Raw genomic sequence first — 23,774 nt, forward strand, 5'->3', positions numbered from 1 at the left:
AACAAAGAGAAACTTTCAGCAGTACAGACTTCAGGCTCAAAGTATGAGTTTGGGGGTCAAACAGACTTGGGTTTGAGTACCAATTGTGCTGTTTATTGAATGAGCCCCAAGTAAATTACTCAATCTCACTAAATCTCAATTTCCTAATCCATAAAATGGGGCCAATAATACCGTTTGCTAACGGAATTGTTGTGAAAATTAGAATGAGATGAAGCTCTAGAATATGGTAACCACTCAATAAACGGTAGCTATTTGTGTTATAGTATTTGTATCAATTGGGCAAACAGGTTGGTAGCATTTTCACACCTCCCTGATGATATAAACCTTTTCTACCACCAATTTCCTTTGCCTTTCTTCTATCTTTGTAACGTCATTTAGCTGGAATTCATTTGAAAATAAATGATTAAGCTCTCAACCAATGATAATGGGGTTCACAAATAGCCACCTTCACAAGACCACTGGATCAGTGAAGCACTTAATTCTCTTATCACACAAAAGTGATACTGACTGCCTAGTAGGACCTATCAATTTACACCACTTTTATAAAGAAAGGCAGTAACCTAAATACATCATCAAAAATAACTAACACATATGTGATTAAGTAAATACAGCAAAATGTTAATTATAGAATCTAGGTGATAGATATACAGGTATTCATTGTATGATTCTTTCAATTTTTCTGTATGTTTGAAACTTTACATAATAAAATGAAGGCAAAAATAAAGCAGGTCAAAAATTCCAACAATCCACAAATAAGATCAAAATTTTGTTTTCTTAGGCAGATGATATCTAATTTATTTTATGACTTTGGCATTATAAAGATACACTTCATAATTTAAATAAAATTCTTACTTTTACATAAGACCAACATTTAGCCCCAGTAGAGAGGCCTGAAGCTAGCTAATGGAAGTGGCTTCAAGTAAGACTTCTATCCAACCAAAGTTGGCAAGCTAGGGAAATTGAAAAGCTAATATAAACATTCCCAGAAGCAGGAGAAAAAGCTCTAGTCAGGATTTGTATACCACTTGTGAAGGAAGCTGTATACAATGAAAACCAGGTATGAATGGAAATATGACAAAGCCAATCACTATATGTACTACAGCAAAAAGCCATTCTATATAGTAAGCAAAATACTATTTTGACCCTCTGTGCCATGCAAGAAACTAATAAAAAGGTAATTAGTCTCTCAGAGGCAGCCCATTAAAAATAGATAATAAACTCCTATAACTGCAAGTGCTAAGACATACATTTCAATTTTGTAGCTAGCTACATGTCTACACAATGGCTACACATCTACAAGAATGACTAAAATAGAGTGGCAATACCAAGTTTTGTCAAATATGTGGAACAAGTTCAATTCTTATATATAGCTGATAAGTGCATAAAACAAAAACAATCTAGTTCCTCATAATGTTAAACATACATTTACCACAAGACCCAGCAATTCCACTCCTAGGTATAATCCAAGAGAGGTAAAAACACATCCACACACACAACTGTAGTTGAATGTTCACTGTAGCTTTATTCAAAATAGTAAGAAACTGAAAAAACCCAATGTCTATCAAAAAGAAAATGGATAAACAAGTTGCGGCATATTCATAGAGTGTCACACCAATAAAAAGAAGAAGGAATAAAAAGGAAACACTACTCATATCCACAACATAGGTAAATCTCAAAAATACACTGGGGGGCTGGGGAAGTGAGACAGAAAAGAATCTGACTGATTTGATTCCACTTATTTGAAGTTCTAGAATAGGCAAAACCATTCTTTAGTGGTGGGTGGAAATCAAATCAGTGGTTATCTGGAGGGGAAGGGATAGGGGCATAAAGAAACTTTGTTATGTCTCACTCCTGTAATCCCAACACTTTGGGAGGTGGGGGGGGGGGAGGGGGAGGGATCACTTGAGCTCAGGAGTTCAAGACCAGCCTGAGCAACATGGTAAGACCCCGTCTCTACAAAAAAATACAAAAAATTAGCTGGGCGTCCTGGTGTAGGCCTGTAGTCCTGGCTGTAGATACCTTCCAGTCCTGTAGATACCCGGAAGTCAAGGCTGCAGGAAGCCAAGATCTCACCACTGCACTCCAGCCTGGTTGACAAAGTGAGACTGTCTCAGGAAAAAAAAAAAGTGATGGAACTGTCTATATATTGACTGGGGTAGTGGTTAAATAGATGTATACTTTTGCCAAAACTCAAACTCTACACTTCATACGTGTGCATTTGACTGCATGTAAATGAAGCCTCAGTAAAGTTGATTTAAAAATAAAAATTATTATATAATATCTACATCTGTAAGTGTGAAATAGGAGTCTACCATCTGAGTGAACAGCATAACCCCTATTCTACTTTTAGATTGCTTTGAATTTTTTTGCTATTATGAATAATTTTGTTATTAAAGATCTAGTAGATGAAATCTGTACATATCTGCAGCATAAAACTGCTTAAATAAAATACATGCTTTTTCCTTCAACTCCCGTATCTTTGTGGAAAATAAGCTAAACTTTGGATATTTCCAAGTTTTACAAGGTTATTTCATGAAAGTAATGAAAAGAAAATTAAGCCACAGCTAGTTTGCCCCTACTTCTACTTTGGCTTCTTTGTCCTAATCTCCAATAAATAATAGAACACGTATTTCAAGCCTAGTATAGTTAAAAACCTCAGCAACGTAGCCAGGTGCAGTGGCACACGGCTGTAATTCCAGCACTTTGGGAGGCCAAGGCGGGCGGATCATGAGGTCAGGAATTCGAGACCACTCTGGACAACATGGTGAAATCCTATCTCTATTAAAAATACAAACATTAGCCAGGCGTGATGGTGGATGCCTGTAATCCCAGCTACTCCGGAGGCTGAGGCAGGAGAATCACTTGAAACCAGAAGGCAGAGATCGCAGGGAGCTGAGACGGCACCACTGCACTCCAGCCTGGGCAACAAGAGCAAAACTCCATCTCAAATAAAAAAAAGAAACTTCAGCAACAAATTATAACATTAAGTCAGGTAGCAGCAGCATCTCTCAAGTTTATCAAAGCCATAACGTAAGGAACAAGAGTTAAATTCACCAAACACTGCAAAAATACCATTATAGTGCATTGCAAATAAAATTCAGATTCTATTTCTTAGGAGATATAGATTTCACCTGTTAGATTTTTAAGGGCCAGGCACAGTGGCTCACACCTATAATCCTAACACTTTGGGAGGCTGCAGTGGGAGGATTACTTGACGCCAGGAGTTCAAGGCAGCCTAGGCAATATAGTGGGACTCTGTCTCTACAAAAAATATTTTAAAAATTAGCCGAGCCTGGTGGTGCATGCCTGTTGTCCCAGCTACCTTCGAGGATCGCTTGAACCCTGGAGGCAGAAGTGGCAGAGGGCGAAGATTGCACCATTGCACTCTAGCCTGGGTGACAGAGAGAGACCCTGTCTCAATGAAAAAAGAAAATTAAGCATTCAAGATTGCAAAGCATTTTCTTCTGACCTAGTATTTGAAAATAATTTGTTCAGCCAAATAATATCCAACATTAGCAAAACCTTTAAAGATACTGAAGTAAATCAAACATATGGACTATAAACCTCTTAAAATATTTATGAAAACTATATGCAAACATGGGAAAATTCTTATGTTAAATGCAAAAATGAAGATTACAAATTGTTTATATTTTTGCCCATAAGGTACATTATGTAAAACACAAAAATAGTTGAGTTAGGGTGACTGGAACTACGTTTAAAACTTTAACACACTATTATATCATCTTCTCAATTATACAGAGCTTTTTAAATGAACTCCCTACCTTCTCCACAACACATCTTGAAAATCTGGAGATCTCTGAAGTTGAAGGAAAACAGACTCCTGGCATATGAGAAGATAGGCATTTCCTTTGACTTTTCACTGGTTCACTGCTCAGGTGTTCATTACAGCTGTACTAGAAACTACACTGTAAAGACAAGAAACTACTCTATCAAAATGTAAAGTTTGTCCTCTCTATTTTTGCATTTAAATCATATGACTCATTCAGTTTCTCTCCTTTTCATTTAACTCTGCCTCTTTGCTATCTTACTTAGGTAAACAAGTTGAAGAATATTCTTACTAATTATCTAAGCAATCATACCATATCTTTGCCCTTTAACTCTTTGAGATATGAGATTTAGACATGTGGAAGCAATGAATGCAGCCAAAATAGGTGAAGCTTGAACAGATCTAAACAAAATTCCCATTCTGGACCACCAAATATCAAAGACATTTGGAATGCTGTTTTAGAAATAGTAACATGTTGTACCTCACATCTTAGAGCATCTAATTCATTGATAAATGATAAAAGCGCAACAAGAGAAAGTAAGTGGCCAAAATTTTCCAAAATGCTTGCATTTTCTAATAAATAGTAAAATCTGGTCAACAACTTTTAAAATAAAAAATTACTACCTTAATTACTTTTAGTATCAACTTCTATCATCTAGAATATGAGACAATGGTTTTCTAAATAGCTAAAATCCCTTTAGAAAGCAATTTCACTGGCAATATGCATCTAAATATATAAAAATGCTCATAATCTTTTAACTAATAATTGTGTTACTGAGAATTTATCCTAAGGCAATGACCAAAATATGAGCTTCAAAAGGGCAAGAATTTTACAATGGCATGCAGAACATTCTCAAGTATCTCTCATAAGAATAAATTAAATAATCCTAAACACAAAAAAGTTTTTTGAGACAGAATCTCGCTTGGTCACCCAGGCTAGGGTGCAGTGGCATGATCTCGGTTCACTGTAACCTCCGCCTCCCGGGATCAAGTGATTCTCCTGCCTCAGCCTCCTGAGTAACTGGGATTACAGGCCCATGCCACCACCACCATGCCCAGCCTGTTGTTTTTTAAACAATTTTTTATTTTACATTTTTTGTATTAAAAAATGTGGAACATCGGCCGGGCACGGTGGCTCACGCCTGTAATCCCAGCACTTTGGGAGGCAGGCAGATCACCTGAGGTCAGGAGTTCGATACCAGCCTGGCCAACATTGTGAAACCCCGTCTCTACTAAACATAACACAAAAATAGCCAGGCGTGGTGTCGCACACATGCAGTCCCAGCTACTTGCGAGGCTGAAGCAGGAGAATCCCTTGAACCTGTGAGGCAGAGGCTACAGTGAGCTGAGATTGTGCCACTGCACTTCAGCCTGGGCAACAGTGTGAAGCTTTGTCTCAAAAAACTTTTTTGTATTTAGGATTATTTCAGTTTATTCACAAGAAATACTTGAGAGTGCTCTGCATGCCACTGTAAAATTCTTGCCCTTATGAAGCTCATATTTTGGTCATTGCCTTAGGATAAATTCTCAGTAATACAATTATTAGTTAAAAGATTATGAACATTTTTATATCTTTAGATGCATATTGCCAGTGAAACTGCTTTCCAAAGGGAAAATATATATACATATATATGTATACACACATATGGAACACTTCATGAATTTGCGTGTGATCCTTGCACAGGGGCCATGCTAATCTTCTCTGTATCTTTCTAATTTTAGCATATGTGCTGCTGAAGCAAGCACCTAAATACAAAAAAAAGCTAAGCACAAACACATCCATCATTGTTTAGGTTGTTCCCATTTGTTTTTATAAACTGTCAATAGGGGGACAAAAAGCCAAGAAAATTACAGTACAATAACTGAATAAACTAGAAGGCAATCATTTAAAATTGTAAACATGAAGAACAAAATAATCTAGAAATATGTAAGAGCCAATGCTATGTCAAAAGTGGATTACAAAAATACAAATCTATAAAACTTCTAAAAGATAACATAGGAGAAAATCTAGGGGGTTGGCAATGAGATCTCAGATACAACACCAAAAAGCATGATCTATGAAAGAAAAAAATTGCTAAGTTGAACTTTATTAAAATTAAAAACTTCTGCTATGCAAAAGGCACTGTTAAAGAGAATGAAAAAAAAAAAAAGACTAGAAGGAAATATTTGCAAAACATGTATCTGATAAAAGAGTTGTATCCAAAACACACAAAGGGCTAGAAAAACTCAACAGTAAGAAAACAAACAACCCAATTTAAAAATGGGCAGAATATCTGCACAGGTACCTCACCAAAGAAGATACAGATGGCAAATACGCACAGAAGATGCTCAATATCATTCATCATCAGGGAATTGCAAATCAAAACAAGATACCACTACACACCTATTAGAATGGCTAAAATCTAAAAAACTGATAATACCAAATGGCAAATGCTAGTGAGGATGTGGAGCAACAGCAATCCTCATTCACTGCTGGTGGAAATACAAAATGATACAGTCACTTTGGAAGACAGTTTGGCAGCTTTTTACACAATCTTAACATAAGATCCAGCAATCACGTTCCCAGATATTTACCCAACTGAGCTGAAAACTTACATCTACACAAAAACCTGCACATAAATGGCTATAGCAGCTTTATTCATAAAAAACTGTAATTTATGAAATTTATGCCAAAAAACTGTAAGTAACCAAGATGTCCTTCAATAGATGAATAGATAAGCAATCTGTGGAACAGCCATACAAGCAAGTATTATGCATCTAAAAGAAGAAATGAGCCATTAAGCCATAAAAGGTTGGGGCAGTGGCTCACACCTATAATCCCAGCGCTTTGGGAGGTCAAGATAGGCGTATCACCTGAGGTCAGGAGTTTGAGACCAGCCTGGCCAACATAGTGAAACCCCATCACTACTAAAAATACAAAACTTAGCCAGGCATGGTGAAGGTGCCTGTAATCCCAGCTACTCAAGAGACTGAAGCAGGAGAATTGCTTGAACCCAGGAGGTGTTGGTTGCAGTGAGCCAAGATTGCACCACTGCACTCCAGCCTGGGGGACAGAGTGAGACTCCATCTGAAAAAAAAAGGCTGAGGGCGGTGGCTCACGCCTATAATCCTAGCACTTTGGGAGGCCCAGACAGGCAGATTGCCTGAGCTCAGGAGTTCGAGACCACCCTGGGCAACATGGTGACATCTCGTCTCTACTAAAATACAAAAGAAATTAGCCAGGCATGGTGGCACGTGCCTGTAATCCCAGCTACTCGGGAGGCTGAGGCAGTAGAATTGCTTGAACCCAGGAGGCAGAGGTTGCAGGGAGCCAAGATCATGCTACTGCACTCTAACCTGGGCAACAGAGCAAAACTGCATCTCTACAAAAAAACAAACAAACAAACAAACAGAAAAATAGTCATGAAAAGACACGCAGAAACCTTAAGTCCATGTTGCTAAGGGAAAGAAACTAGTCTGAAAGGCTACTATATATTTATGATTCCAATTATATGACATTCCAGAAAAAGCAAAGATCAGTGGTTACCAGGGTCCTGTGGGGAAGAAAAGGATGAATAAGTGAAGCACAGGGAATTTTTAGGGCAGTGAAATTATTCTGTATGAGACTATAATGGTACATATATGACATAATGCATTTGTCAAAACCTATAGCACTTTGTAATGAACCTTGGCCAGGCACAGTTGCTCATACCTGTAATCCTAGCACTTTGGGAAGTCAAAGTAGGTAGATTGCTTGAGCCCAAGAGTTCAAGACCAGCCTGGGCAACATGGCAAAACCCCATCTGTATTTAAAAACAAACAAAAAAAGTAATCCTTAATATATGCAAATATTTTTAAAATCAGGAGGTTGGAAGAATCCCAGACTGTGGCAAGAGAACCTAACTGTACTTCAAAGGTATTTTTAAAAACCTCACTAAAGTGAGTGGAGGAAAAGGTATGGATCTAAGTGACTGAAAATGAAAAGAGTCTGTAAGACTAAACGCAAAAGGGACTACCAATAAGTACTATACTAGAGCCAATAAAGTTGCTCTCCACAAGGGTACTGGTTAACAGTTATGATATTGCTAGGCCGGGCATGGTGGCTCATGCCTGTAATCCCAGCACTTTGGAGGCCAAGGCGGGCAGATTACCTGAGGTCGGGAGTTCAAGATACTGCTAAACAAGCGTACTGGAATTGAACAATCAAATAAATGGATGGCAGATGGGAGAAGCCAAATTTCTCACTGTGGGAATGGAAATTCATAGATCAGCAAGGGGAGGAGGCTAGAATGATCCATGCAGTAATGCAGTAGAGATGGAGAATCAGACTCATGTTTAATTTAAGACAGAGGGTTACAGAGAGAAGCATTTATAGATATGTATATACACAAGGGTTAATACACCCACATATATTTCTTTGCTCTGTCAGCCAAAATGGCCTAAAAGAAACCACACCCTAATGCCCAGATCTTCGTTTGTAATTCCAATAAAGGAACCAGGGCCCTTTAAAAAATGGTTGATCCTAGGACTACAGCAGGAAATATATAAGATGAGCCTGGAGCACTTTGGAGTATTAGAAAGCAAAACAAAAACTATCTTGTCTCTCTTCAGTCATGATTTAGTGTAACCATTACCCAGCCTTAGCAACTGCCTAAACACAAGTGAGCAGAAAACAACTACCTCAAAGTTATAGAGTCTCAAAATTACAATCAATTTCAGTTTTCTCTTCCTAATTTTATTTATCTTTTTTTTTTATCTCATGCTACAACAGTATTCACTTCTTGATTTTTAAAACCATTATCACAAAACTTTCTTTTAATGCCATAATTCTGACAGATTGTTAGTAAAAGACAATGTAAAAGTGTCTTGGTTAAAATAAGACCAAAAATAAAAACAAACCAAAAACACCCTCATCTAATTCTAATTAGGTCTCATCTTTGGTAAATGAGGGGGAAAACAAAAAAAATGTTAACCACATACAGACCAAATTGAACAAATTTCCAGGATTCTATGGAGAGAGCCTCCTTACTTCCCAAATCCTTTGGTACCTTTTTTTAAGTATGAAAAGATTCAATCTTGTTTTTCTTTTTGAGACAGAGTCTCACTCTGTTGCCCAAGCTGGAGTGCAGTGGCCTGATCTCAGCTCACTGCAACCTCTGCCTCCCAGGTTCAAGTGATTTTCCTGCCTCAGCCTCCCTGGTAGCTGGGATTACAGGTGTATGCCACGATACCCAGATAATTTTTTTTTTTTTTTTGACACTGAGTCTCCCTCTGTTTTCCAGGCTGGGGTGCACTAGCTCAGTCTTGGCTTACTGCAACCACCGGCACCTGGGTTCAAGTGATTCTTTGGCTAATTTTTGTATTTTTAGTAGAGATGGGGTTTCACCATATTGGCCAGGCTGGTCTTGAACTCATGACCTCAAGTGATATGCCCACCACAGCTTCCCAAAGTGCTTGGATTACAGGCATGAGCCACTGTGCCCAGCCAAATTCAATCTTTATACCAATATTTTTATTTTCATTTTTAATTTTTTTTTAATTTTTGAGATGGGGTCTCACTCTGTCACCCAGGCTGAAGTGCAGTGGCACAATCTCAGCTCACTGCAATCTCCACCTCCTGGGTTCAAGTGATTATCCTGCCTCAGCTTCCCGAGTAGTTAGAATTACAGGTGCATGCCACCATGCCCGAATAATTTTTGTATTTTTAGTGAAGACAGGGTTTCGCTATGTTGGCCAGGCTAGTTTCAAACTCTTACCTCAAGTGATCTGCCCGCTTCGGCCTCCCAAAGTACTGGGATTACAGGCATGAGCCACCATGCCTGGCCTATGCCAATATTTTTAAAGCACCTACACCCAGAAATTTAACACTGGGCAAAAGGGAGTATTCGTAACAATAAAGTTTGGCCCTGGCAAAGCTGAGAAACTGAGAAGTATGTTAATAGGCATCTTCCTTTTTGGGAAGCCAGAAAGGGAAAAAAAGAATAACTTGTCAAATAACCTGCTTACCATCACTGGGGCTTTTTACCTTTGACTGGGTGTTCTACTTACAAAGAATTCTGCTTGAGGCAGAAAAAGTACAAGTTAAGACTCTTCTGTTCTTCAATCTTACTACCTCTAGCCAGGAGTAACAAGGGTTTATTACGTGGGAAGAAAGAGTTATAGATTCCTCAAACCTTCTAACTGATTCCAAGGCAATCAGTACACAAATATAATCAGGTAGATTTATTTCTGAATAAATGAATCATATTTGTTATTCAGAGAAAAAAAGTATAATAAGGCTTAAGGCTTTAAGATATTTAAAAAATAAATATAAAAATATAATCAAGCTATTCAGAAAAAAGCTCATTTATTATCTGATAATTACCTGTAAAACCAATGTAGCCACTTGTCACCAACAATAAAAACAAACTTGTCCATTTCCCTCTTAGAATACAAAATTCCAGTCTTTAGAATTTTAGGCCAGGTGAGGCGGCTCACTCCTATAATCACGACACTTTGGGAGGCCAAGGTGAGAGGGTGGCTTGAGACCAGGAGTTTGAGATCAGCCTGGGGAACATACCAAGACCCTGTCTCTACAGAAAATGTTTTTAAAAATTATCTATGCATGGTGGCACACTCCCACAGTCCCAGCTACTCAGGAGGCTGAGGCAGGAGGATCACTCGAGCCCAAGAGATCAGTAACTGCAGTGAGCTACGATTGCACGACTGCACCCCAACATGGATGACAGAGTGACACCTTGTCTCTAAAATAAATAAATATATATATATTTTTAAATGTAAGCACGATGTCTCTATCACATGTGAGAGGCTAAAAAATTACCATTCAGGTCTTTTTATTTATTTATTTATTTATTTTTTTGAGACGGAGTTTTTTGCTCTTGTTACCCAGGCTGGAGTACAATGGCGCGATCTCGGCTCACCGCAACCTCCGCCTCCTGGGTTCAGGCAATTCTCCTGCCCCAGCCTCCTGAGTCGCTGGGATTACAGGCATGTGCCACCATGCCCAGCTAATTTTTTGTGTTTTTAGTAGAGACGGGGTTTCACCGTGTTGACCAGGATGGTCTCGATCTCTTGACTTCATGATCCACCCGCCTCAGCCTCCCAAAGTGCTGGGATTACAGGCTTGAGCCACAGCGCCCGGCCTTCCATTCAGGTCTTAAAGCAAGTTCTGATAGTCCAAAAATATACAACACTGATTTATTTTGTCTGGATAAACTTCTTTTTTCATTTTTATCTTTAAAAACCTTGATTAGCATAGAGCAACCCTATAGTTCTATCCTAACATAGGGTGGACATAACAGTGGGTTACGTCTTTGTACTGCAGGACAATGAATGTTAGAAATGGGAAAGGGTGGCCGGGTGCAGTGGCTCACACCTGTAATCCCAGCACTTTGGGAGGCTGAGGCAGGCAGATCACGAGGTCAGGAGATAGAGACCATCCTGGCCAACATGGTAAAACCCTGTCTCTACTAAAAATAAAAATAAAAAAAATTAGCTGGATGTTGGTGGTACATGTCTGCAATCCCAGCTACTTGGGAGGCTGAGGCAGGAAAATAACTTGAACCAGGGAGTCAAAGGTTGCAGCGGGCCGAGATCACACCACTGCACTCCAGCCTGGCGACAGAGTGAGGAAAAAAAAAAGAAAGAAAGAAATGGGAGAGTAAGGCCTGGTGGCTCATGCCTATAATCCCAGCACATTGGGAGGCCAAGGCAGGAGGATCATTTGAATCCACAAGTTAAAGACCAGTCTGGGCAACAAAGTGAGACCTTGTCTCTGTAAAAAAAAATAAACAAATTAGGTTGGGCGTGGTGGCTCATGCCTGTAATCCCAGCATTTTGGGAGGCTGAGGCAGGCAGATCATTGAGGTCAGGAGTTCAGGACCACCATGGCCAACACGGTGAAACTAAGTCTCTATTAAAAAAATACAAAAAAAAAAAAAAAAAACCCACAAAATTAGCTAGTATGGTGGCATGTGTCTATAATCCCAGCTACTTGAGAGGCTGAGGCAGGAGAATAGCTTGAACCTGGGAGGCAGACATTGCAGTGAGCCATGGCACTACAGCCTGGGTGACAGAGGGAGAGATTGTTTCAGAAAAAATAGGTAAATAAAATAAAAAAAAATATATATATATATATATATATTAGCCAAGTGTGGTAGCATATACATGCGGTCCCAGCTATTTGGGAGGCTGAAGTGGGAGAATCACTTGAGCCCAGGAGGTCGTGGCTTCAGCAAGCTGTGATTACACCACTACATTCTAGTCTGGCCAAGAAAAATAAATTAAATTAAAAAAAATTTTTTTAAATGGCAAAGAAAGTTGTTAAAAGCCATGATGATTTTCCTAAAGTAATTCATTTTCCTCCCATAAGTTTCCGAGGACCCCCACTCAGTTGTTCACCAGCAAAACACAACTAGTCCTAAATCATCTCCCAGCACCAACTCAGTGTTTGAGAGCTGCTACATCTTGAATCACTGCCAACATGGCTAATTGAAAGGCTAACCCTAAATGATTTTAACTTGGTATACTGACCACAGTGAAAGTTAACTAAATAAAATCTGCGTTCGGATCAGAATGAAATAAAAATAAATAAATTAATAAAATAAAATCTACTTGCCTTCTCAACTACTTGGTTTGCAAGTCAGGTAAATCATCAAATGAAAAAAAAAATCTTGATTCTTCCAAGTTCTATTTCACTACTATTTCTGAATTACTACACAATGTAATTAAAAGCATGATTCCTCACGTGACCAGGTAAATTTGTTCTGAGGCCACAGCCTGCACCCCGAATCTCAACCACCCATTTCCTATATATTCAATTCATCCCAAGTGGTACTGTACATGAATGTGAATAGATAGTGTTATCTATCACTACAACTGAAAAAACAGCTGAAATACCTTCATTTATGAAAGACAGTCTTTACAAATTAGTAAAGAGATATACCTTTAAAGAGATATGACCCTTTGACGATCAAATACCATCTTTTAATACAAATTAAATTTCAGAAATTTCTTTTGGAAATAAGAAACACAGACTCCAGTTTCTATAAGTCTGTAGTCTATTCCAACGCACTGAGGAAGAGGAAAGGTACAGTTGGACCTTTTCCAAACCAGGATTATAAAAGATAACTGGGCAGGACAGGGAGATCTAAAATAATCTACTAGCACATAACTCACGAAGGAAGCTTCAGTGTCACATTTCCTTGATACACAACATCAGGTAGAACAAAACTCATTGCTATTTCCAAGTAAAGACAGAGGCAGGAACAAACATTCTAGATGATTAAACTGATCAGCAAAAGGAGAAAAAGTTTCCAAAATTTTCAGAGGCCATCATGTTTTCCAAGATCTCCAAATATTCATTTAATCAATCTCCCAATTTTTAAAACATAGTAAATAAATACAAATAAGACTAAATACACACACAGATATAAAAGTACTGTGGTATGGGTGGGGGGAGAGAGATGACCTCCTAGTTAATAATCTTACTGAAAGTTCTGTAAGAGTGATCAGCCTCTTGAAAGCAGCTGGGAGAGCATGCACCAGAGCAGCTGACTCTCTGCAGACTGCCTGTACTTTTCCAGAGAGAAGTAAGCTAATTCATGGTGTATCGAGCCGGTAGAACACATAGGCCTATCATTCTGGTCTTGCTCTGAGGTTTGACACAAGAATCTAAAAAGTTTCAGATAGCTTAACCAAAACAAACCATTTCTTAAAAGATGTTTTCGCATCAATGGAAGTTCACTGGAGGAAGTACACGTAAGAGTACTCAAATACAACTCCTTATTCAGCAACTCAATACCTTGCAGAGAGGCACATTTCCTCAACTATTATGAGAACCTTATTTAGTTGGTTGCGAGCAATAAATAATAAACAAGAGACTACACACATACTACCAAGCATTTGACTAAAACCATATCACAAAATTTAGCCCTAGAATACTCCTAGTATTATGAGCAAAAGCAAAAAATCACTCTGTGGTCACCACCAAGTCTTAAACTTATTTGAAGGAGCTTCACATGAATTTTCATTTTGAAGGTAGGTATTAAGTGTAAACTTTAGTACCACACTACGTTCCCCACTCTGTCTTCAGTCCCCTCAGCCCCCAACATGCAGTATGCCAAAATGAGAGATTTAAATCAAAAGAAGCATCTTCCAATCAGAGGAACACACTTGGAGGAAAGTACAGCTAAAACAGAACAGGCCTGTAGCACACAGGGATGAAAGTTGTCAACTGTAAACCTAACAGTAAGTATAGTCACTTAAAACATAAGAGAAAGAGAAAGGATAACTGAGAAGCTGGATTCGATTGTGAAATAAAATACATACACAAGTTAAAAGTAACCAGCTCCTCACCAGCTGTTCCCAGTTCTGGGTGTCAGAGCTTATTTGTTCTTAGTTCCCTTCTTTATATAGTACAAGACAGTCCAAGAGACTAGATGCTCTGAAATTCTTCTAATTCTAATAGTGATTTTCCTCTTTTGCCTTGGAAAAATTATTCAACCTCTTCTGGTAAATAATTATATAAAACTTAATTCACGGGAAGTCCTGGGTATTCATACACACCCAGCTAAATTCTGAGCTCATCAAGAGAAAAAAAAAACAAACTTTTTGGCATTATATTCAAAGCCATCTTTTTAAAATCTTACTGCAACCTTCCTTTCCAGTTTCTATCACCACAAATGTCTGCAGACAAACAGCAACTTTAAGCCCCTCGCTGGCCTAAGAACTTTTCACATTTTCCCCTCTTTGGTCACACTTTTCCTCAACCTATAAAATCCTTGCCCCTTCTCTGAAGTTATATTTGTTCTTCAATCATGTTTAAAAGCCTTCTATGAGCTGTCTCCTCACCAGTCATCTTAGGCATATTCACTCCTTCCTCCATGCTCCGATTGTGCTTTTCATTTCTCCCCATTACTTCGTTTAGCTTTACATACAGAAAACTGTTTACCTGTACCTTCCCTGCTGCAGGGTAAGCTTCTCAAGGGCAGGGATGCTGAGACCCTGTGACTCATGCAAGCCGAGCAGTATCTTATACACGGTGTGTGCTTACTTGTGGAACCAGACTGAGTACGAAATAATATCTAGTGGGCCAATAACAGGAAAAGTGATGCCCTAAACTACTGTTTTTCAGACAGTGGGTCACAACCTGATGAGTTGTGAAATTAATGTACCAGGCCACCACTAGCATTAAAAAAACTGAACAAAGAAACTCAAAATAGGAACAGACTAAAAAATACCACAGTGGGCCTGCTATGGTGGCTCACACCTATAATCCCAGCATTTTGGGAGGCCGAGGCAAGCAAATCACTTCAGCCCAGGAATGAGACCAGCCTGGGCAACACGGTGAAACCCTATCTCTTCAAAAAAAAATTCAAAAAAATTAGCTATGCATGGTGGCATGCGCCTATGGCCTCAACTTTCTGGGAGACTAAGGTGGGAGGATAAAAGAAACCCAAAAAAAAACTGTATCTACTGGTATCATGCACTCTGGTGTTTTGTTTTATTTTTGAGACAGAGTCTCACTCTGTCTCTCAGGCTTGAGTTCAGTGATGTGATCGTGGCTCACTGCAGCCTCCCAGGCTCAAGCAATCCTCCCACCTCAGCCTCCTGAGTAGCTGGGACTACAGGCACACGCCACTTCATGTGGCTACTTTTTCTATTTTTTCTTTGCAGAGATGAGGTTTCACCATGTTGCCCAGGCTGGTTTCAAACTCCTGAGCTCAAGTGATCGCCCACAACAGCTTCTCAAAGTGCTGAGATTACAGGTGTGAGCCACCGTGCCTAGCCAGTAAATATAATTTTTGTGAAGCTTATTTTTCAGGTTTTTTTTTTTTGCATATATATTGGGTTGTAATATAAAATGTATCTCTTACTATGAGTCGCAATTTTTTTTTTTTTTTTTTGAGACAGAGTTTTGCTCTTGTTACCCAGGCTGGAGTGCAATGGCGCGATCTCGGCTCACCGCAACCTCCGCCTCCTGGGTTCAGGCAATTCTCCTGCCTCAGCCTCCTGAGTAGCTGGGATTACAGGCACGCGCCACCATGCCCAGCTAATTTTTTGTAGTTTTAGTAGAGACGGGGTTTCACCGTGTTGACCAGGATGGTCTCGATCTGTTGACCTCGTGATCCACTCGCCTCGGCCTCCCAAAGTGCTGGGATTACAGGCGTGAGCCACCGCGCCCGGCCTATGAGTCGCAATTTTTAAAAAAGTATTTTAAAATCTTCTAAATTTTTTTTTCCAAATGTAGGCTGAACTGCACCAACCCATCCGGAGCTCTTATTGGATTGCCGGAGCAGCACAGAAAACATCTAATATAGCTTCGAGTGGAAGAAAAGAATGAACCTAACTGGCTCTAACCTAAACCGCCACAATATCCTTTGTCAGCAATGCCATCACCTAATGAATGAACTCGCCACAAATCATGCTCAAAAAGCACTTTGCAGTGATCACAAATTAAGTGTTGGCTTGTCAATTAAGTCTCTTTGCTTATCCACAAGGTCATGAGAATTATTCCCAATGGGACTTATCTTAAAAAATAATTATCCTTGAGAGCATGGTAACAGACCTCATCTGAAATAAACTAGTTAGTGGTGGCTGGAAAGAGAACTGTTCTTCACAATAACTTAAAAGACCCAGACAAATCATTAATGCAACTAATAAAATATATTTTCCTGGTGCAGCGATCTGTGGAAGTGATTTCTGAGGGGAAAGTAATGTTATTTTCAAATTTAGTTTTATTTGTTTGCAACCTCAACTACCTGTGAAATCAAAAGGAATTTAAAAAGGACTGTTCTGCCGTCTTCACTGACAACCAACAGAGTAAAGACAGCAACAATAAAGGCAAATACCTGCTTTAGTCCCTTGCGTCTTATCCAATTTAACAATGGGTAATAGTGAGCAAATAAAGATACAAAATAGTTACATTTCACAACAGTAAGACCAAAGTTCAACTGCTATCGAAGTTTACAGGAATGTAACAGAATTTTAAGTTAATGACCAGGTGCAGTGGCTCATGCATGTAATGCCAGCAGTTTAGGAGGCCAAAGTGAGCAGATCACTTGAGCCCAGCGGTTCAAGACCAGACTGGGCAACATGGCGACCCCACCTCTACAAAACAAAGTACAAAAAAAATTAGGCCAGGTGTATTAGTGCATACCTGTAGTCCCGGCTACTCAGAAGGCAGAGGTGGGAGGATCACTTGAGCCCAGAATTCAAGTATAGTCTGGGCAACATAGTGAGACTTCCATCTCTTTAAAAGAAAAAAAAAAAAAACAAAGCTGTAAAAAGAGGAAATATTCGCCGGGCGCGGTGGCTCAAGCCTGTAATCCCAGCACTTTGGGAGGCCGAGGCGGGTGGATCACGAGATCAAGAGATCGAGACCATCCTGGTCAACATGGTGAAACCCCGTCTCTACTAAAAATACAAAAAATTAGCTGGGCATGGTGGCACGTGCCTGTAATCCCAGTTACTCAGGAGGCTGAGGCAGGAGAATTGCCTGAACCCAGGAGGCGGAGGTTGCGGTGAGCTGATTATCGCGCCATTGCACTCCAGCCTGGGTAACATGAGTGAAACTCAGTCTCAAAAAAAAAAAGAGGAAATATTCAAGATCTAGAATCCAAAGATCTGGATTTAATTCTGGTTGCCATTCATTGATACAAAACTCAGTTTCCATTTGCTGTCTTATAAAATAGGGATAATAGGCCAGGAGTGGTGGCTCACACCTGTAATCCCAGCATTTTGGGAGGCGGAGGCGGGCGGATCATGAGGTCAGGAGTTCGAGACCAGCCTGACCACCATGGTGAAACCCCGTCTCTACTAATAATACAAAAATTAGCCGGGCGTGGTAGCACATGCCTGTAATCCCAGCTACTCAGGAGGCTGAGGCAGGGGAATCACTTGAAGCCGAGAGGCGGAGGTTGCAGAGAGTGGAGATTACACCACTACACTCCAAACTGGACTACAGATCGAGATGCCATCTCAAAAAAAAAAAAAAAAAAAAAGGCTGGACATGATGGCTCATATTTGTAATCCCAGCAATTTGGGAGGCCAAGGCAGGCGGATCACGAGGTCAGGAGTTTGAGACCAGCCTGTTCAATACGATGAAACCCCATTTCTACTAAAAGATACAAAAATTAGCTGGGCAAGGTGGCACATGCCTATAATCCCAGCTACTAGGGAGGCTGAGGCAAGAGAGCTTGAACCTGGGAGGTGGAGGCTGGAGTGAGCTGAGATCATGCCTCTGTACTCCAGCCTGGGCGAGAGTGAGACTTCATCTCAAAAAAACAAAAACATAATAGATATAATACTCATTATTCACTCGCCAAGTATTTATTGAAGGATACTTCCCACGTGCCACCAAACATTTGGCTAGCGATACAACAAACACGTAGTATTTGATGCAGTCCCTGCCCTTGATGAACTTAGTATCTTCCTATTTCACAGGGCTATGTGAAGATCAGATGTAAAAACACTACAAACTATAACACGCTATGCACACTGCAAAGTGGTATAATGATTATCACTATTAATATTAACTTGCTCTACCTCTTAACATCCATCTTTATTTCAAAACCTTAGCAAGAATTTAGGCTGGAATTTGAGAGCCTAACAATCCACTATTTGCTGGTATAGTCTTAGCTCATTACTCTCAATATAAAAATGAAAATAAAACGAACTGAGAATCCAAAGCCTACAACCTACTACGTCACCCTGGGCATGTAACTGGGCATGTGGGTTGCATTACCCACATGGGGCAAAGGAGTAAAAAAGATTTCTAGGCCCTATGAAAGATCTACTGAATCATAACCCTTAGAAGGTGAGCCTAAGAATCTGTACTTTTGATAAGCATACCCAAGTGCTTCTTATGTACCTTAAAGCCTGAGAACCACTGACATAAAAATTTCCTTTGATCAATAACCATGATTTCATTATTTCAAACATTACCAAAATCTACCTAGAAAATATCAGCGAAATAGAATTCAGTTACAATTGCGAAAGCAGCTCTTGAGACGGTACCTCGTCTATGATACATGACTCACGCTTAACTCATAAAAATACTTATGGCACCAGCCTCTTTACAACTCTCACACAAAATGAAGTAAAAAAACTGATTCTCAAAAAACAAATTGATATATACAGTTTTAATTTATCTTATGACTTTAATAAGGGAAAGCTGATGGGTCTATTACCTAGTAGCTATCAAAGAGGAAACCATATACACTGACTGGCATAAATATATCATGATTTTGAATGCTTGCAAGCCCATCTTAGTGGTCCGTGCTCAAACTAATCCCTCAAAAATACGGACAGTTTCATATCCATTTCCACCGCACACTGAAACCTTTCAGCAGCATCGCTCAAGAAATCAATCAAGAGTCCTTGGAACTACTTTAACCTAAAGAAAATTAACCTGAAGTCAAATGTTACTTCACATACTATATAATTAGTGCAAAGACATATTTATTTTGGTTCTGTTTGTTGAAAGCATTCTTTACTCATTAGCCTCCAGGTACATACACATCAAAGGGAAGACACTCAGCATATGTTACACTGGGAAAATTACAAGGTGGAAACTAACATTGCTAGTCAAAAAAACTTTCCATCTGCAGTAAAATTTAGAGCCCAGAGGGTTTGTTCATACTGCAGTACCAAGCCCTGCAACATGACTCCCAAACCAGTTAGAATCTACACAGTTTTGAAAGGAGAAAGGGCAAACCGAACCATACGTGCTCCAATTTAGTTTCAGGACTAAAGAGTAGAACAGGGTCTTAGTAAGCCGACTTTAAAAGAAACACAAAGCAGCTGATGCTCTTACTTGTGTCCAAGTTTGTATGCCCTTAAATCTCAAAGTTACTCTGTTCTTTCACATCTCTATCAATTGTCCAAACAACTGAAAAATACAAAAATTGTTGTAAAAACAATATGCAAACACAATAGAAGAATCTAAAATGGGGAAAACTCTTAAATAGCAATTATCAAGGTCCAAACATTCACCCACGTCTTGATACAAACTACAACCACACAATGATAATCCACCTATCCCTAATTCTGACCCCACCTGGCTCTTAATCAACATGCAAAGTTTTCCTGGGACAACACACATGAACTTTAAGAACTTGGATGACAGACAAAAGCTCTAAGGAGTATTGCCTAAAAAATGCTTCAGGAAAATCAGCATCAACATAACCAAGATCGAGACAAGGGGCAAGTATCCCAGGAGAACCACATCTATTTGGTTGCGCATTTCCCCTCTCACTTGAAACCCTAAAGAGAAGGTACAGACTACGAAAGAAAGAAAGAAAATACAAAGACACTGAATAGTTGAGGTCTCACAGAGTTTACCACCAGCTTAGCTTTGGGTTGCAATTATCACTCCCCTATAGTACCAAATAAGGTTCAGAGAATTTGGAAATCAAAATACATACAGTTGGAAGGGTGAGAAACCAATGCCAGGAAGATTTCTGATCATCACAACCTTCCAAAGATGTCTTCCGGGCAGAGTAACCTTTTCCCCTGCCCTCTAAAAGAGATGAACTTCTCTACTTGCCACCAAGGATGTGCCAAAAGTAACGTTCTTTTCTCTAGAAGGCAAAGATTGCCCAGCTTCCTACTGTGGAACCTAAGACTAGGGCAAGTCCTTCTACCTTCCCTAGGGGATCATCTAAGGTCTCCTTTACAGTTTACATCTGGGCTCTTCTGCAGAAGCCACAATAAAGGCAAGAAGCCACTAACTATGTATGCTGGGATGTGTGTGTATGGCTGCAAAGATAGATCACATTAACTATAGTCTCCTACAGAATTATTCATTTCGGTTTAGTTCCTTTAGATCCTGTGAAGAGTAAACAATTTAGAAATTTATCATAAATTTATAATTGTAAATGCTTTAGTTTTAAATTTAAAAACAAGAAGCTGAGTCCAAAGTTAACTTCCAGAGGGAAAGGAAAATGTCAATTCCAAGACCACCTATTGGAAGAAACATCAACCACAAATTTTGAGTTATCTAGAAAGAAAATAATTAGGTGCCCAAGTATAAGAAATCTGAAAATCATTGTTGTAATCCCAGCACTTTGGGAGGCCCACGCGGGCAGATCATCTGAGGTCAGGAGTTCGAGACCAGCCTGGCCAACACGGTGAAACCCAGTCTCTACTAAAAATACAAAATTAGCCGGGCATGGTGGCACATGCCTGTAATGCCAGCTACTCAGGAGGCTGAAGCGGGAGAATAGCTTGAACCCAGGAGGCGGAGGTTGCAGTGAGTCGAGATTACACCATTGCATTCCAGCCTGGCGACAAGAGCAAAACTCTGTCTCAAAAAAAAAAAAAAAAAGAATATATTGTCAGAGAATACTAGGAAACAGCATGTGGGATGTTAATGAAATAAGAAAGCATATATTTACAGAAAGGACAGAAGAAAGGTATACTATCTCCAAACACTTAGGCAAACAGTTGCCTAAGTAAGCAACTATTTCTTCTTCTTTTTTTTTTTTTAATCTGCTTTCCCAGGTTAATACCAACTATTTCTTGAGGTGGAAGAGATGAGGAAACAGAATGAGTGGATACCACAGAGTAAGAATGTCAAGAATAACTGCAGGGAGCACAAGATGAGTAAGAAAAAAAGGACTTCTTCATAAGGCAGATTTTCAAGAGACTATCCCATTTGCAAACCTACTGTTTTACAAGAGGCAACTAAAAGGTTGTGGAAATTACAATTAAAATAAAATTTGTAGAAACAGAAAGATTTCACGTGGGCAAATCAAAACATGGAGGAAGAGAGTAAAAGTGTAAAAAAGGAATGCCAAATGTAGATTCAGTAAGGAGGAGAAACGCAGCACGGAAGACTGCTGAGGAGAACGGAGACGATGGGAGCACACACCACCTGCAAGTCAACCTGCAATCACTAACTGAATTTCAATGCAAAGCACAAAAACGCAAATGTAACATCTAGATTAGGGTAGTGGAGGAGGTGTGTACAGAGACTGTAAGACAAGGCAGCATCCTGCCAGAGACAGGAGGGATGTGGTGGGGAAGGAGTATGAAGGGGGAGGGGCTGCAGCAGGGGAGAGAGGGTGGGCTGCAGCAGCAGAAGGCGCCTTAAAAAAAGCAGAAGAAAGGAGAAGTAGCCTAGGGGAGAGAAAGGCTAGGACAAAGTCAAGTGTGGGATCACAGGAGGATAGAGTAGAAGACGCAGCAGAGAGAGGCAAGCCCTAAGAAAGCAGAGCGGCCAAAGACTCAAAAGGGCTTGCAGTTTGGGAGGAGGAGGAGTTAGGGGGGCTCTACCAGAAACCTGACTAGAAGGAGGCGTGAGGATAGAGCAGGAGTGAAGGGGGGGACAGGGCAGGGATGCTGGGGGGGGGGGGGGGGGTGCCAGGGCAGGGATGCTATCAGAGGGCTGCGCTGATGGAGACACTAGATTCCAAATTAGGGTGTGATACAGTGCCAACCGAGAAGAGAAACTACAGTGTCAAATTCCACGCCCCCCTCCCCAAAGGCATGCAAGGGTCAGAAAACAAGGTAAACTCTTGGAGTAGGAATGCAAAAAGGAGAGGAGGAAAGGGGCACACGGTGGGATGGAAAAATTTAGGGGAGGCTTAACCACAAGGAGAGGATAACTAAGGAAAGAAAAAGCAGTGGAGCAGGGAGGGAAGGTGTTTCCGGAGGAAAAGTAGGAGCAGAACAGGGGTCCTGCCTTCTTGGTCTGGAGGGCAGAAGGCGCAGTTCATGGGGGGTGGGGGGAGGCGGGGGCTGGGAAGTGGTGGAGAACGAGAAACTGCGATGCTGAATATGAGAACCTGGAGAGGACAAGGTACTGGCTGGGTCAAAAAACGGAACGCCGTCAGTAAGAAACAGATGAGGTTCCTTCTGAGCAAGGCGAGGAGGAGTGAGGCGCAGAATGCAGCACGCCAAATGGGAAAGCAAAGGGGCGGAGAAGAGCCCAGAGTAATCGGGGCAAAGGGAAGAGCACTGGGGGCGCAAGGGCACCCGCTGGAGACGATGGGGTGGGAGACAGGCGTCGCGGAAGCCCCGGGGCCGGTGGGGGCAGGGCTACCCACAAGGAGGGGCCCGGTTGCGGACGCCCGAGGGGCGGGGGTCGCGAGGCCAGCTAGGAGCTCGGGGGAGGTGCGGCCTGGGGGTGACAAGGGTAGAGGAGAGGCAGGGGCAGGAGGAGGGGCGCGGGGAGGGTGGGGCGCCGGGCAGCCCCGATACTCACACCTCCAGGATGCGGTCCCCCTTGCGCACCCCGGCCCGATCGGCCGCCCCCCCGGGCAGCACGGCGCTCACATGCTGCAGCGGCGCGTAGAGCTCTCCATTGATGCTCCGCAGTTGCCCGCCCTCGCTCACTTGGCCCCGCACGTTGAAGCCGTAGCCGGACTCGGACTTGACGATGCGCACGACCCTCGGGCCGCCGCCTCCCCCGCCGCCGTTCCCGGCGCAGTGGAGCCCAGAACCCCCGCCGCCGCCGCCGCCGCCGCCACCTCCGTTCCTGTGAGGGGCTGAGGGGTGAATCCCTTCCCTGTCCTCGTCCGCCATCTTGCGAGCAGGCGAGCCGTACCCCCGCCCCCTACGCCTCCAAGGCCTCCCGGCGCGTGCTCGCCCTGCCCGGCAGCCGCACGACCCCCCGACGCGCGCGCTCGATCCGCCGGCCGCGGGACCGACTCGGCCACCGAGCTGTTGGCGCGGGGTGAAGGGGAGGCAGGGGGCGGGGGTAAAGCGGACGATCAGGCGCCCTGGGGCCTCCTGGGAGATGTAGTAGTTTATGGGCGGCGGGGGCAGGGAGCGGTCTGGGCCCGGGCCGAGCCGAGGTTATATGACGCAGTTCGGAAGCAACGCCTGCCGGGAGTTGTAGTTTATCTTTTATGCTGGGTTAAGAGTTTGATCTGTTGGGTGGGGAACGTCTAACCCAGCACCCAGCGTGGTAAAATGATTCAGCTCCTGTTGCAGACCAAGGTTCCCCCCCCCACTTTCATTTCATAACCTCTAAAAAACACTAATGTTAAAATAACGTTTA

General features: G+C 41.4%; 1 protein-coding gene and 1 non-coding gene across 6 annotated transcripts in view; both read right to left on the reverse strand.

The window, feature by feature from the left end:
- The window catches only part of SNX27 (sorting nexin 27), an 86,462-nt gene extending 62,981 nt beyond the window's left edge, over window positions 1-23,481 (reverse strand). For 2 of the 5 annotated variants that reach the window (XM_032267345.1, XM_032267346.1), the window contains exon 1: window positions 22,977-23,481. In XM_032267345.1, coding sequence (XP_032123236.1) covers window positions 22,977-23,296 — 320 coding nt within the window. In that variant the 5' untranslated portion in view covers window positions 23,297-23,481. The remainder of the gene's footprint in view (window positions 1-22,976) is intronic. The other 3 variants (XM_032267349.1, XM_032267348.1, XM_032267347.1) reach the window with 3 other exon arrangements.
- LOC116542554 lies at window positions 5,427-5,533 on the reverse strand. The gene has a single exon (XR_004265260.1). It is a non-coding gene; the product is annotated as a U6 spliceosomal RNA (small nuclear RNA).
- Window positions 23,482-23,774: the final 293 nt, after the last annotated feature.

This window comes from Sapajus apella, unplaced genomic scaffold, assembly GCF_009761245.1.
Source record: "Sapajus apella isolate SASKATOON/1434 unplaced genomic scaffold, GSC_monkey_1.0 scaffold169, whole genome shotgun sequence".
NCBI classification, from domain to species: domain Eukaryota; kingdom Metazoa; phylum Chordata; class Mammalia; order Primates; family Cebidae; genus Sapajus; species Sapajus apella.